Genomic DNA, 16,601 nt, shown 5'->3' on the forward strand with positions numbered 1-16,601 from the left:
TCGGGGCCTGGGCGCTGTCCCGCAGCGTTTCTGCGTAAGGCTAGTGCTCTACCACGCGTGCCACATTTCCACTTGCTGCTTCTGTGGTGGTCAGCTGCAGGTAAGACTCTCGCAGGCTTTATCTTGGCTGGCTTCGAACCTCGACTCTCAGCTGGATTCCAGGCGTGAGCCATCCGCGCCCGGCTCGGTTGCTTTTTAGATGGACAACTCAGTCTTCACTTCTGATGCCCGAAAAGCAACCGGGCCCAGAGCCTATAGCTAGGGGCGTCGCCATTACCTCCACAGGGAGGGGACGTGGAGCCAACCCCGAGGTACCCCGGCGCCATGCACTTCGCAGTGTTCGGCGGAGGACGGCCCTCAACCTCTCCTAACACCGCCAGACCCGAAAACCCAGAGGTGAGAAGAGCCGATGGCCACACACCTGGGGAACCTGACACGCCACCGTGGGGAGGGGGCGGAACCGGAAGTGAGGAGCCGGAAGTCCGGCTCTGGAGCCTGCCCTTCCTCTCTAGGAGGATGGAGGCGTCCCATCTCTATGGTCTGGTGTTTCCCGCCGCCCTGTGGTGGGAAACAGAAGAGGTACCCAGGCCTGGAGGGTGGGAGGGGAAGACTCCTTTCCAGAAGATTCCCTTCATGCTTAGTCCACCTGGCATCACAGCCGGCAGAGGAGAGGAAATTGCTCTCATTATTATTGCTTTTTTTTTTTTTTAAGTTACAGGGGTTCAATGGGGTACCCTAAAACTAGAGGTCTGTAGCTGCTTTTTGCCCAGTGTGTACCCATGCACCTTTTTTTTTTTTAAATAGAAAAGCCTAACTTTACAGCAATAATACAGCTGAAATGACCTTACATCATAATAGGAAAAGGTTTCCCATGTGCTGCACCTTTTGAACTTGAACTCTAGCTGGGACTGGCATGGTTGTTCTGACATCATCTCCCAGAACCAACGCTCTGTCCTCTAATGTTGCAGGTACGCCCGTCCCACTGGCTCCCCTGGTCTCCATTGGTTCAGTGTGCAGGTTAAACAACTTTTATTTATTCTTTCATTTGCATTTTCTACTTTAAAAAGGAAAAGCCACACCCATGTAAACAATATAAACAAGTGCAGAATGTAGCCAAATGAAAACCGTTTTTAGGTGTAAACAACATACAGTGTCCAGCACAAATGGGAGTGGGGAACAATTTATTCACCCTGGACTATGGAATTTAAACGTGTTCAAGCTTGTTGAAGAACTGTTGGGCATATACCAAAAATTCTCCTCTGGCCCCTGGGATCTCACCTGTGGGAAAAATAAAGCTGTGTTTCTGAAATGAGTACAGTAGATATTTGTCATATCTGCTTGCCCAACATCTAATGTCCCCTTTCCTGATTTCAACACTAGGATTCTTCTAATCTTACTATGGACGGAATGCTCATAAGGGTACATGCCAGTGTGGCAAAGTGATAAATCATGAAGTCAGGACCCAGGCTACAAGGGACCTAACCTTGTCTCTACCTGTATATTAATTTGAAATGTAACCTCTCAGAGTGATGGTAGTTTGTTGGTGGACACATTAATAGGAGATACATTCTGTATAGGGTTGTGGTAAGGGATGAGTGATGAGGCAAGCAGATATACTATTGGTATTTCTGACCTCCATCCGTCTAACATTCCTGTGTCTAGAAAGTTCTTAACATGCTGCCTTTTTTTCTTTATGTCTATCACACTTCCAATACCATGCCCTGTATTATCTCAGAAATTGAGGAGTTTTTTTTTCCCTATTTGGAAACACCATGAGAATAGGATCCTATCTTATTTTCTGTGCTTTGGATGCTGAACACGGTTGCCATTCCAGAACTGATGCTCAATCAATGTTTGTTGAACAAAAATGAATACTCTCTAGTACAGCTGAAAAGGTCAGACCAGTTAATACAAGTGTAATCATGTGATGATAAAAACACAGAGATTCATGCAGTGGTTCATCCCTGTAGTCCTAGCACTTGAGAGGCAGAGGCAGGAAGAATGGGGAGTTAGTATTCTGGGCTACATAGTGGAGCCCTGTCTTAGAAACAGAACAAAATCAAGCCAAACCTACACTTAGATATGGGAGTCTAAATTTCAAAGATTGAGTAAGGATCAGGTTGACGTGATTCTGGAGGTGCATGGTTGAGGTGATGAAGAAGCAAAGGTACGCGATAGGGAGGAGGCTGAGAGTGTGAGACTCAAAGCCTGGCCATCCGCTGGGACCCTGGAATCACCCAGGGTGGGAAGAAGATGATGTAGGAGCCTTGCCTAAGTTCACAAGTAAAGCTGGAGGAAGACAAATATGAGCACCATGAGGTCCGAGGGAGGAAGAGGTGGGCATGAAAGCATTGAAGGTGAAGGATTTGGCATGCAAGTAGAAAGCACAGAAGTGGCTGTGGAAGGCCCAGGGAACTGAAACAGAGATGATGGCAGGAAGCAGAGAAACTTCCCTTGTGTTGGAAGGAGGAAACCCAGTGGCACTTTGAAGAAGGTCTAGTAGAATATTTCATTAGGAATGGGAGGACTATGTTCTTGAAGAAGACTCTTGGGGACATAGCAGAAGGATTCTGGCAGCAGAGGAAGGAGGATGGATGGGGAGGCGAGTAGAGCACGTTTGAGATGTGAGGCTATGAGGAAGTCCTATAAACCATAGCCAGCTTACACCTGCTCACCAGAGTTGATTGTGTGTATTTTCCCCCCATCTCCAGTCCAGTGACTCTGTGGGTGCTGATGTCTCATTGTTACAAGTATTTATACCACAGTCCTGGGCAATGCAAGGAACCAGATCTCTTTGCCCCTAACAAAATAAAACAACAAAATCTCAAAACAACCACTGAGAAGCTATTGACTTTCCTAATCATGGTACAACTCATTGATTAGGAGAATATGCAAGAAATGTATTAATTATCTACAACCCAAAGTCATGGGTAGAAAATGCCACATGTGAGAAGGGAGGCATCTTCTCAGATGATGCAAGTTAATCTGCTTATAAGGCAATTAACTGTCTATATTCGATTTTCTAAGTTTCCAAAGCCTTATTTTGTCATCTCAATTCTAGCATGTAATTAATTGTACAAAATAATGTGCTTCATTATGTCATTTTTCATGCGTGTATCTAATGTACTTTGATTGCATTCATCCCCTTCATCTAGGTTTTGAAGTAGGAGCAGCAGAGAGAGGATTTCAGTTTGTCAAAGATATGGAGGATGGGACTTTTCACTAGAACACTAGCAAAAGAAAAGGACTTCTAGGGATAAAAGCAAATTTCTAGCCTCATTAGAGAAGAATTTTTTTTGTGTGTGGTGAGGCAGCAATTGACGGCTGGAAAACCATCTGGGCCAGGCTATGAAAGAAATAGGGAGACAAGTGGATGATATTGAAGATATTTGAGCAATGTAATAGTAGCAATGCTTCAGGAGAATTTGTTCTCTAGATTTGTGCTTTTTAAAATGTGCTATAAAGCTTGGCCCTTTAATGGAATGGCTGGGTGGCTCATGCCAGTAACCCTACCTACGCAAAAGGTTGAGATATGAGGCTTGTGGTTCAAAGCCAGCCCGGGAAGGAAAGTCCTTGAGACTCTTACCTCCAATTAACCACCAGAGAACCAGAAGTAGTACTATGGCTCAAAGTGGTAGAGTGCTAATCTCAAGCAAAAAAGAACTCAGGGATAGTGCTCAGGTTCTGAGTTCAAGCTTCATGACCAAATAAAACTAAGCAAACCAATAAAAAATGAAGGAAGCTACAAGTCCCAGGAAGGTCTTGGCAGGAGGAGGAGAGGTCAAGGTTCACAGAGAATCCTTAGCTGGTGAGTACCCTGCATACCCCTGCTTTGCAGAATACTTGTGTCTGGTCAAAGAGGGGGATTTCAGTAAGGTTGATACTCAGGACTGTGTGCATTGCACTGGATAGCATGCAGGGCAGTGTGACTTCAGTTTAGGTTCTGGGTCATACCCTCCTCGACTTCCTCTCACTTGGGATAGGCTCTGTGAAAACTCTGCCTGCACCTGTACCCTAAGTTCTTTTTGTTGATGAGAAGGGGGACATGGAGGACATTGTGATGACAGAATGTCCATTTACCTCAGGGAGGCTCAGAGGGCTGAATGTTAACACATGCCCTTCCGCCTTATTCTATGATTGCAATAGTTTTAAACTTAGTTTGTTGTTATTATAGAGGTGAGATATAGAGGGGGTCACATTTACATGAGTCAGGCAATGATTCCATTCCGTTTCATACTTACCGTGTCATCTGTTCCTCACTCTTTCCTAGTTCCTCCTCGCTCTCCCCACCCTTGAGTTGTAGAGTTCACTTGCATCAACGTCCGGTGAACTTCGCTGCTGCACTTTTTTTCACCCATTGCCCTCCTTGAGTTCTATGCCATCTGCCCCATCCTCTCAAAGATGTACACGTGAATACATTGTTTATAAGACAAGGAAGACAGAATCAGCAAAAACTGAAAACTAAAACAGAAAAAAGTATTTTGTTTCCATGTGATGGAGTTCATTTCAGTATGTATATTATTTTATATAAATATATTATTTTATATAAATATAGAGAGGTGCTTAGGCATTGCTCCTTTGTGATTCTTTCCTAATGACTATTCTCTTTTGGTCTTACCCTTTTGGTGAGGAGCTAGAATCCTGTATAATTTGTCATCTCCCAGTGTGTTCTAGATCTAACTTCTGCATAAAAGGCCATATTTGTTTGAAGAGGTCAACTTCTTTGTTGAGGTAGTTTTTTTTAAATAAAATGATGTACTATAATTTTTAAGAGTAAGGTGAATGAGTTTTGAGTTCCCATCCAGATATGAACTGTTTCTGTGACCCCAGAAAGGACTTGGACTCCTTCCCATCTCATTCCATCCCGCACTCCATTCCTTTAAAACTGCACCATGTAGATAACCTGATGTATTTTTACAAACTCTTCATTGACACCCACCAATCATGCCTACCCTTTACCTCTTTGCCTTTTCTTGTGTTGTTCTTATTATTTTGTGGGGACCCTGGGGCTTGAATTCAGGGCCTGTGTGTTCTCCCTCAAGGCTGGTGTTCTACCACTTGAGCCACATCTTTACTTCTGGTTTTTATTCTTGTTTTTGCCCTGGCTTTGAACATGAATAGCTAGGATTACAGGTGCAAGCTCACCAGCACTCAACTTTTCATCAGGTTATTACAGGTAAATATAGGAAAAGAGAAATGAATAAGGATCTCTAGTTTGAAGTGCCATCAGTTGACTGCCTTCGTAAGCAAATACTCCCCGCTCTTCCCTCTCTGTCTCACCAAACTGGCACCTCTGATCTTTTTGCCTATCAAGACATTAAGAAACGACCACTGTGTTATGCTTGGGGGGAACCGTCTAGTGTGTATTGCGATTTCATTAATTTTGTTTTAACTTCTCTGACAATCAAATTTATTCTTTTTTTTGTTGTTGTTGTTGTTGGTCATGGGACTTGAACTCTGGGCTTAGGCATTGTCCGAGCTCAAGGCTACCACCCTACCCCTTGAGCTACAGCACCACTTTCGGTTTTCTGCTGGTTAATTGGAGAGTCTCACGGGCTTTAGTGCCCGGGCTGGCTTTGAACCTTGATCCTCAGATCTCAGCCTCCTGAGTAGCTAGGGTTACAGGCGTGAGCCACCGCGCCCCGCTATAAAATGTATTTTTTTTTTTTCCAGTCCTGGGCTCGAGCTCAGGGCCTGAACACTGTCCTTGGACTTTCTCAAGGCTAGAGCTCTACCACTTGAGCCTCAGCACCACTTCCAGCTTTTTTCTATGTATGTGGTACCGAGGAATCGAACCCGGGTCTTCGTGCATGCTAGGCAAGCACTTTAACCACTAGGCCAAACTCCCGGCCCTGAAATGTATTCTTGAGATTTAAAGAATTTTACTCAAGGTTGCTCAGCCGTGAATGGCAAAGGTGGCATTGGAAAGACGCTGTTTCCGCCGCGCTTTACCAATGAGAACCATTTGTCTAACTTCTGTACATAACTTGGTGTACAGATTAAAAGACTCAGCGGACATTGCCACGGGCTTGCTCACCCCCGACCCTTGGGTCTCACCTGGGGCTCCACCGAATCCAGGTGAGCCGCACACCGCCCCCTGGTGGCAGGCGGGCGCCCGCGCCGCGCATGCTAATGAGCCCGCGCCGCTGCCCCCTGATTGGCTGGCGCGGATTCCAGCTGTTTTGCAAGTCGGCGGGGTGCGAGTAGAGCTGAGGAGCGGCGGGCGGCTGCTCCGGCCCAGTGCGCTCCCCGCCCAGCGCCTCCGGGCCGACGCGCAGGCTGAGGCGGGCCAAGGCCGGCTCCCAACTTGTGTGTGTGTGGGGGGGGGGGGTGGCTTTTCCTTGTCTCCCACCTCCGTGTTCTGTTAGTGAATCACCCGGGGTCCAGCATGACGATCCGACACCAAGGCCAGCAGTACAGGCCGAGGATGGCATTTCTGCAGAAGGTACGAGGGGTGCCCTCACCTGTCGGCCCGGGCAGGGGGGCGGACGCTGGGCGGGGGGGAGTCCGGGGGAGGGCGGGGACCCGAGCCCGGGCGTCGGGGTCGTCGGTCTGTGATGACTGATCGTCTTACATGACTTAGGACGTTGCCTTGGGAAGACTGCGATAATTAGGTTTGTGTGAGAGCTGTTCATACTGGAAGTCTGGGAGGCCAGCGATGCTGGGCGGCTGGAGCCGGCCCACAGCCAGCAACCTGTTACACCGAGAGGAAGAGGCGTCCAGCCGGGAGGAGTTCAGGGAGGCTGGGGTGGGGTGGGGTGTGTGTGTGTGGGGGGGGTCCCAGTCGGCCTGCTTGCATTGTGATACGACGCCAGATGTGAAGTGCACATTTCTTTTGGCCATTTTCCGGCCCGCGCGGTAGCATGATAAAGTGGGGGCGTTTGTGTGTGTGTGTGTGTTGTAGGCTTACACCGCAAAACGGGTGTCATCTGCGAGCATGCAGGGCCTTCCCCCAGGCCTTCCCCTGAGACCAGTGGCTGGGTCTCCCTCTCTGGCTGTGCTGGCTGCACGTACAGAACCTTTTTCTTGTCGGTTGCAAAATGCTTTCTTCGAGCAGGTAATCCAGCTGCAGAGAGCCCATGCTGGCAGGATCCGGCTTGGGTCCCCACCCAAGCCGGGAGAAGGTGGAATACACTTGTGGGGTGAGGTGTCTGGCGACAAAAGCGTTCGTTTTGTTCCTGGCTGTTGAGACAGTGAGTGTGGAAAGAGATCTCTGAGGGATTAGGTCTCAGGTCACTTGTGTGCCCTTCCTCTTGTCCAAAGCCACTTTTCACAGGACAGCTGGCATCTTCTTAAGCTTATCCCATTGAGTAGCATTAGCTGAATGTTTTGTGATAAACTAGGCCTGGACCTTGAGGCCTGAGAGCTCAGCAAGTTGCTATAGTCACTAATCAACTGTCTGGATTTGCTCCATGTTTAAAACCTGGCCCATCCCAGGCACACTCATTTGTCATACTTGGTCTCCATCCACAGTTGTGAGGATGGCCACAAAACAGCAACAACCCAGAGAGTGCAGGGTTGGGTTCCCAAAAGGCAGAAGAAGGAGCTGACCAAGTAGGATGTGGAAAAGCAAATAGTAACTTCCAGGTTATCTTGCAGGCAGGACTGCTCTGGCTTCGGAGAGAGTAATTATCCCGAGATACTGAACTTCCTTATTAAATTTTGTGCATTACTTTCCATCACAGCTGCTGGCTTCTCTTTACCCTGGTCTTCTCACTAGTGTCTTCACCTCTAGCCTCCCGTTCTCCATACAGTCTTTACTCCACCCCAGCCTTCCCTCTCATTCCCACCTCCTTCACCTCCATCTTGGCCTCTCTTCCTCCACCTCAGCCTCTGATTCCACCATGACTTTCCTTCTTTCACCTAGCCTCCCTTTTCCACCAAGTTTCCCTCCATCAGAGTCTCTCTCTTGCACTCCCCACTCCTCACTGTCCTCCAAGACACCCTTCCCACACACTGGTTTTCTTTGCAAAATTAAGTGAACCCCGTCCCCTTGAGCCTCCTTCCTCCAACTGGCTTTTTATGCCTGCAGGATGCAGTCTCCCCTTCTCAGCCTGGCAACTCAAGATTCTTCCATGACCCATCATCCCTGGCACTTCCCCTACCTGCCCTCCAGGAGGCAGAGCAACGCAGTGACAGGTGCACAGGGCTCTCAGCCCCCTGACCTCCTCACCTCTTTAGGGCCCCCATGTTTTGTCATAGCTCAGTCTCCTTCTGTGGGAGCCTCCTTTTGCCCCTCTGCCATCTTTCCCTCCCCCTACCCCTTTCCACAGCCCACGCATAGGCCCCTCTGCTGTGAAGGTGGGTTCTGTCAACTCCCTAAGTGGACTGATTCCTGCTCCTGTGCCTACAGATTGCACCCCCATCTTTAACATTGCTTACCCTTTGTCTTGCACTGGTTAGGACCCTGCCTGCCTATTCTAGTGCTTTGGGTCATGTCACAGAACTGCGTGGAGAGCAGGAAACAGGAAAGGCTCTGCACAGCAGATCTTAAGAACATGTGTTCAGGGACCCTAAACCAACCAGTCATCTAGCCTTGTGGAGAAGAGTCTGTGCATGTGACAGACCCAAGGCATGTGTATGGTGACAGGCGCCATTCTTCATTCCAGCACACATTGTTAGGATGTGTGCTGTGTCCCTAACAGGGTCTTATAGGCATTTTCTCATCTGTTTCATTGGACAGTGTTCTGGTGAAATGAATGATTATTGTTTTACAAAGAAGCAAACTGAGGCCCAGACAGGGTAAGAAACTTGCCAATCATATAGCCATTAAAGTGCCATACAATGATAAGAACCAACCAGGTGCTGGTAGCTGATGCTTGTAATCCTAACTACTCATAGACTGAGATCTGAGGATCACGATTCAAAAGCCAGCCTGCGCAGAAAAGCCTGTGAGATTCTTGTCTCCAATAAACCACTCAGAAAAAGCTGAAAGTGGCACTGTGGTTCAAGTGGTAGAGCACTAGCCATGAGCAAAAGAAGCTCAGGAACAGCACCCAGGCCCCGAGTTCAAACCCCAGGACTGGCCAAAGAAAAATTAATTAAATTTAAAAAAAAGATATAAAAGGATTACAGAAATGGCCATTGTCTATTTCTAAATGCTAAACAGTGCTACCCATCTCTGTGATGTAGATAGAGTATGGAGGCTGTGGAACAAACCTTCACTGTGCCTGGGGGATAGAGCTGAGCACTGAGGATAAATAGGAGGTTTAGGGAAAGAGAGCAGGGAGGATGCTTCAAACAGAGAGAAGGGCACATACCATGGCTGGGGGCAGGAGACTCTGCACGTGATCCTATAATAGATGGAATTGGAAGAAAGATGGATTGAGATGGAGGAATGGTAATGAGCTCTCGGAGCTCTTTGAGGATGATTCGATTTTATTCCTTAAGGAAGCATTGCAGAATTTGGAGTAGGCAAGGAATGAAGCTGACTTGCTGATGGGGGAGAGGAGGGGGAGGATGGCTTCTTTTTGTCTGAGCAAAGATTGTTTACTGAAGGTCTTGGTGTGTCCCCCATGACTGTGACACTCAGGGAATGGAGTCTTTTCATGGAGGAGGATGGTGCAGGTCAGAAGTATCTCCTGTGCCTTCACCTCCAGCCCCACCCAGCGGCTGCTCAAGATACCTGCCCCTCAGCCAGGCTGCTGCCCACCTGGAGGCCTGAGCTTGGTGGGGATGTAATGGGAAGAGGTAGTTTTGCTGAGGGTGGGTTTAGCCGAGGATACACAGACTAAAGAGCCACAGGTAAGTGGTTTCCAGCACCTCTCACACCCACAAGCATTTGTTCTGGTGCAGCCCTCACACTTTTGTGATTTCTAGTTTACCATCCCAGCCAATACCACCTCCCTCGGCCCTTGAGATTTCCCATGGGATTGGCTTTCTTAGTAATATTAGGAGGGTCTTCTGTTTCATGACTTACCTTTCCTATGGGCTCTTGAAATCCGCCTCCTTTCTCTCTTTCCGTCTCTCTCCTTCCCTCCCTCCCTTCTCCCCCCTCTTCTCCTTCCTCCCCCCTTCTCCCCCCTCTTCTCCTCCTTCCCTCCCTCCCCCATTCTCCATCCCTCCCTCCCCTCCCTCCCTCCCTCCCTCCCTCCCTCCCTCCCTCCCTCCCTCCCTCCCTGTCTCTCTACTTTGGAAAGAGGACTTCAGACACCTGGGCAGAGGACTGTATCATTTAAAAAAATCCAGTACAGTTAATGGAACACCTTTATGCCAGGTGTAGGGGACACCAGGTTGCTCAGAGCACCTGGAGAATGACAGCTATATAAACACAGACTTTGTTGTTGATACACCCAGCAGGGGTGGATGGGGGAGCTCTGTCTAAGGTGTGTTTGTGGGGGGGGTTAGACTTCAGGAGGCTCTTGCAAATAAGTCAAGTTAACAATTTTTGTTTAAAGGAGGTTGGGAAGATGAGTGGCATTGTAGGTAGATGTTTAAAACAGATGTGTAAGAGAGAGAGTGGTGACATGCAGAGACTCTGGGGTCAGGACAGCTGGCCCAGAAAGGGTGTGGGCTGGGTTTGGAGTAGATGAACAAGAAGGCTGGGTGGTTGAGCAGGGCTCAGAGCTGGAGGGCTTATAATATGCTGAGGGCTTTGATGCTTTTTGTGCTTAATGAGATGTGGCTTGATGCTCTAAAACCAGGGATGAGTAAGATGAGTTGGTTTACACCAAGTGGGATTCTGATGAGAGGGTGTGACTGCTTTTCAACCCTAGCTGCCCTTCAGAAGGATTAACGTTAAGTCACTATCCTTAGAATTTCTGATTTATTTGGTTTGGGTGAGGACTAGACATTTGTCTTTTTTTTTTTTGCCAGTTTTGAGGCTTAAACTCAGGGCTTGAGCACTGTCATTGGGCTTTCTCAATGCTAGGGCTCTATCACTTGAGCCCTACTACTTCTGGCCTTTTCTATGTATGTGGTACCAAAGAATTGAACCCAGGTCTTTGTGCATGCTAGGCAAGTACTCTACCGGTAGTCCAAACTCCTGGTCCCTGTCTTTTAAAAAAGATTTTCCTATGTGGTTTGAATATGCTGATGAGATGGCAGCTATTGGGCCATTTGGCAACATCTGGGTATATTTTGGGCTACTGCCACTGGGAATTCTACTGGCACTGAGTGGGCTGAAACAGATGGTAATATTTTATAGTGTACAGGATGGTCCCCTGGGCTAGAGATCATATTAAAGGCTACAACCAATGCCCATGTAAAGGCCAAGCCTGTCCTCAGCTCATTGGTAGTTAGCTCACTGTGAGCAGATGAGATTGAGTCAGGGGGTAGATTAGAGATACAGACAAAACCAGAATCAAGGGGCTGGGAATGTGACTTAGTGGTAGAATGTTTGCCTAGCATGCATGAAGCCCTGGGTTCAATTCTTTAGTATCACATAGACAGAAAAGGCTGGAAGTGACACTGTGGCTCTAGTAGTCAAGTGCAAACCTTGAGTAAAAGAAGTTCAGGGACAATGTCCATGCCCTGAGTGTAAGCCCTAGGACTGGCAAAACCAAGCACTAGAATCAATAGAAGTTGGCTACTGCAGTTCTTGTCTGGGGACATTTGGAATTCTTGCTGGGTTGTGGCCTGGGTGGGAGGAGAAGATTCAGGAGAAAGAGTACCACAGACCCAGGCCTAGTGCTGGTGAGTGTCTTTCAGATGCTGGGGTAGGTTGGACTCTGCCTGGCCAAGGTCCTACTTTGTTCTCTCAGCCACTCACCCCATCTCCAAACAGAAATATCCTAATTATGCTTGTCCCCTTGGGAACCTCTTCCAGCTTAAAGGAAGATTCCAGCCCCCAAGATCTTCCACTGTGAGTGACAACTCCATAATTTGAAGAGCAACGTGGGCGCAGTGGGTGGGATGTCAGAGCCTCCAAAGCCATCAAATCTGTGGTTTCTGATCCCTCAGTGTGGGGGTCCCCGGGATGGGATGCTTGCAGTCACATCTGAGCACATGGGCGTCTGAGAGGGGAAATGTGGGGCTGACAGCCTGCTCCCCTTCCAGCTTTTCCCAACACTGTGTCAACTCCTCTTCCCCCTACCCCCAATGCAGAATTTATGGGGGTCCAGTACTGGCCTGATTTTGTGGCATGTTTGTGGGAGAGGATAGGAAGCTGATCTCGCTGGGGACAGAGACACTGCCTGTTTTTCCCTCATCTCCTGAGGGACAGGAGGACCCAAGGAGCTGGGGGGTGACATTTTGCAGCAGTTTAGAGCAGAAAGGCAAGGAGAATGTGGGAAATAATGCAGTCACCTCTCTGAGAGTGGGAAAGGATTTTTCGGATTAAGGATGGGACAGAAAAGCCTGTATTCATCGGCACAGGTTGCCATAACAAAACACCACAGGCTTGGTGATTTAAATAGCAGAAATATATTTTCTTACAGTTCTGGAAGCTGGAATTCTGCAAAGTGTATAGAGGGCACATTTCTTCTGGGAACTGTGGTCTTGGTTTATGGATGGCTGTCTTCTATTTGTGTCTCCACATTATCTTCTCAGCTGATGTTCTGATCTCTTCTCTTGAGGATGCTAGTCCTATTGGAGCTTAGAGCCCTTGTTTTCTGGTTCTGAAAACAGAGCTCAGATCATTTCACACACTAGGCAAGCACTTTATCACTGAGCCACATCCCCAGATCTTGTTTTGATTTCTTTTGTTTTCTGTGCCTGGAGCTTGAACTCAAGGCCTGGGTGCTATCCTTTATAAAGCTTTTTTTTTTTTTTTTCTCTCTCAAAGCTAGTACTCTACTACTTGAATCACACCTCCATTTCCAATTTTTTTTTGGTGATTAATTAGAGACAAATGTCTCATAGACTTTTCTGTCTGGGCTGGCTTTGAACCTAGGTTCCCAGATCTCAGCCTCTTTAGTAGCTAGGATTAGAAATGTAAGCTACTGGCATATGGCTCTCAGACTTTTTTTTTCCCCTTTGAGACAGGATCTCTCTCTCTCTCTCTCTCTCTCTCTCTCTCTCTCTCTCTCTCTCTCTCTCTCTCTCTCTCTCTCCCCCTCCCTCCCTCCCTCCCTCCCTCCCTCCCTGTATTTCAAGCTTGCCTCAAACTTGTAATCCTCCTTGCCTTCACCTCCTAAGGGCTGGGAATTACAGGTGTGTGTCATCTTACATAGCTCTTACTTACCTCTTTAAAGACTCTTTGTCCAAAGTCAGTCAGGTTCTGAGGTATTGGGGGATAGGTATGGCTTTAACATATGAATTTGGAGAATAGAATCTCTGAGATGCAGCAGGATGTTTTAGAATCCTGTTATTTCTGCATGAGATGACTGGGGAGACCCTCAGAGGGGTTTGGAGAAACGTCTGAGGAAGATTGATCAGAATCCCAATGGGCTGAACCCCTTCAAAGGTTCCCCAGGCCCCAGTTACAGGCTCCCTTCCCACCAGCTAGCTACTCCTTTCTGCAAAAGGGTGGCACACCTGCTAGAAAGAAATCTGACTCCCCTCATTGTGATTTTAAAATAACTCTCATTATTCCTCCTCTGAAGGTTATTTTCAAACTCATAATAATTGGTTTTTTTTTCTTTTTGATGTAAAGACAGGGAATCAAACCCTCTGACTTTGTCAGGGGAACTCAGGTTAAACTTTGAAGGTGAGATTTTTATTTCTCTTCCAATAAATGGGTATTTTGTTTCCGGGCAACGTTGTTGTTTCTTCTAATTAAAAAAAAATCCCCATGAATAAAGAATTTTCCCTTTGTAGCTGACATGGGAGAGGAAGTTTTGGGCTTTGCCATTGCAAAACCAGGTGTTTTTTTTTTTTTTTTTTTTTTTTTTTTTGCCAGTCACGAGCTTGAGCTCAGGGCCTGAGCACTGTCCTTTGACTTTCTCAAGGCTAGAGCTCTACCACTTGAGCCTCAGCACCATTTCTGGCTTTTTTCTATGTATGTGGTACCGAGGAATCGAACCCAGGTCTTCATGCATGCTAGGCAAGCACTCTACCACTAGGCCAAACTCCCAGCCCCAACCAGGTGGTTTTTAAATGTTTGGTTGGTTGTGGAGCTTGAACTCTGGGCCTGCGCACTGTTCCTGAGCTCTTCAGCTCAAGGCTAGTGCTTTACCACTTTGAGCCACAGCATGACTTCCAGTTTTCAGGTGGAGATAAGAGTCTCATGGATTTTTGTGCCCAGGTTGGCTTTGAACCATAATCTTCAGATCTCAGCCTCCTGAGGAGCTAGGATTACAGGTGTGAGCCACCGTGCCTGGCAACCAGATGTGTCATACATTCCAAGACACATAATTGAGACAGGAAGGAGGTCCTTTGCAGCTCTCAGGAAGACATGGCTTCTTGATCTCTTGACTGACCCAGTCAGTGGGTACTTTCCAGCACCCTCCTGGGATGATCTTTGCTTCTCTCTCTGCCACTGACCCATGGTCTGAGACATTGTCACGCTCTGGCCTTGCAGCAGCGAATGACTACCACCTTGAGTCAAGCTGAAGTGCAGCGATCCCATGAGCTCAGAAGTGGTTCATGAAGACCACACAGGGAATCCCTGGTGCTGCCTGTAGCTCATTGGCTGGCTGAGCCTCAGGTCTGTGCATCTGATTCCAGCTTGTTTCTTTCTTTTTCTTTTCTTTTAAAATTTTTATTGTAATTAATAGAAGGGTTACAGTTATATTTGCCAGATCGAAGGTGCATTACTTCACAAACATTTATACCCCTTCTCATGTTTTTATCCCTATTTCCCTTCCTTCACTTCCTTCCCTCCTCTTGTTTTCCCCCCTTCCATTTCCTCTTTGAAACAAACAAATAAACACATATACAATATACAAGGTAAGATATTGTAACAAGGTAAGATAACTAAGGCACAACAAAAAGATGAGAAATAACATAGTACATTAGAGCGTTCCAGTGGTGTTATCGGTTAGCACGCGGTACTTATAGTATGTTTCTTTGTGGTACTTATATAACAGTATGTTTCTTAAGATGGTAGTTTAGCTGCTGATTTTACAACCAAGATTGACACAAGAGGCCCCACCCTGGAGGCTCAATTAAGACATTTTTCAATACCCCTGGAGAAGATGGGAGCCTTTCAACTTCAGAAACAGGCTGGAGGAGTGGGAGGTGAAGTCAGATTTTCCTATTCAGGGCTTTCTTGAATGACCTTTTATCTCCAGCATGGATGGCTCAATCTCTTATTTTATTTTTTTAAATAAATAGCTTAAACTCAGGGCCTGGGTTCTATCCCTGAGCTTTCTTGCTCAAGCTAGTGCTCTACCACTTTAGCTACATCTCTACTTTCCTTTCCCTTTTTTTTTTGCAGTTAATTGGAGATAAGAGTCTCACAGACTATTCCTGCTTGAGCTGCCATGATCATATTTCAGTCTCCTGAGTAGTTAGAATTTCAGGCTTGAGGTACGGTGCCTGGCTAATTTTTATTTTATTTTATTGTGGAAAGACTACTTAACATGAGATCTTAAAACTGAAGTGCAAATATAGCAAATCTTTTCAGTAGATTCATTTTAACTGAATTTATATCCATTGATTAGCAGCTCTTTATTTCCAATCCCCAAAGCCCCTAGCTTTTACTTACCAACCCCATAAATTTGCCTGTATGAGGTAGCTCACATGAGTGATTTGTCTGCCTCCATATCTGGCTTAGTTTATTTACTAAAATGTCCTTGTGTCTCCCCTCTGCATTGTTCCATGTTACAGACTTTCTTTTGTATGTATACACATGCCGCCTGTTATTTATCTGCTCATTGGATGACAGGCAGACTGTTTGCACATCTTGGCTATAGTCACTGTGAGGCAATGAACAGAGCATGAATACTGCTTCAGTCACCTGATGTCAGTTTCTTTGCCTGCAGATCCAGAGAAGGGATTTCTGGGTCACATGCTAGGTCACATCTCCTCCTCCTCCTCCTCTTCCTCCTTCTCCTCCTCCTCCTCCTCCTCCTCTTCCTCCTCCTCCTCCTGCTCCTCCTACTCTTCCTCCTCTTCTTTTTTCTTCTTCTTCTTGTAGGTGTAGAGCTTGAACTCAGGACCTGGGCTCTGTCCCTGAGCCTGTCTGTGCTCAAGGCTTTCGTCCTACCACATGAGCCACATCACTACTTCTAGTTTTTGAGTTGCTGATTGAAGATAGTAGTCTCACAGGGACTTTCTGCCTGCAGTTGGCTTTGAACTACAATCCTCAGGTCTCAGCCTCTTGAGTAGCTAGGATTACAGAAGTGAGCCACCATGTCTGGTCCTTCTTTTCTTTTCTCTTTCTTTCTTTCTTTCTTTCTTTCTTTCTTTCTTTCTTTCTTTCTTTCTTTCTTTCTTTCTTTCTTTCTTCGTGGGTCATGGGGCTTGAACTTGGCCTGAGCGCTGTCCCTGAGCTCTTGGGAAGTCCAACTTTCCATTTTCTAGAGGTTAATTGGAGATAAGAGTCTTAAGTTTTTTTGTGCTAGGACTGGCTTTGAACCTAGATCCTCAGATCTCAGCCTCCTGAGTAGCTAGGGTTACAGGCATGGAGCCACCGCCTGGCCCATTATTTGTTTTTACAGCATGGAAACCATTTTGCATTCCCACCACTAACAAACAAGAATTCTAGAGTCCATCTCTTCCTTTTCCTGTGTGGACAGGCTCAGAGCCATGGACCCCATTCCTTGGCATGCAGGCCA

The 16,601-nt window shown here is 46.9% G+C and overlaps 1 protein-coding gene across 2 annotated transcripts in view; it reads left to right on the forward strand.

Annotated features, from left to right (window-relative positions):
* The first annotated feature begins 6,269 nt into the window (after positions 1–6,269).
* Rgs9 (regulator of G protein signaling 9) overlaps positions 6,270–16,601 on the forward strand; it is a 65,401-nt gene continuing 55,069 nt past the window's right edge. For both annotated transcript variants that reach the window (XM_090349873.1, XM_090349874.1), the window contains exon 1: positions 6,270–6,445. In XM_090349873.1, the coding sequence (XP_090205999.1) occupies positions 6,389–6,445 (57 nt within the window). In that variant the 5' untranslated portion in view covers positions 6,270–6,388. The remainder of the gene's footprint in view (positions 6,446–16,601) is intronic.

This window comes from Megascapheus bottae, chromosome 17 (genome assembly GCF_031878675.1).
Source record: "Megascapheus bottae isolate mThoBot1 chromosome 17, mThoBot2.hap1, whole genome shotgun sequence".
NCBI classification, from domain to species: domain Eukaryota; kingdom Metazoa; phylum Chordata; class Mammalia; order Rodentia; family Geomyidae; genus Megascapheus; species Megascapheus bottae.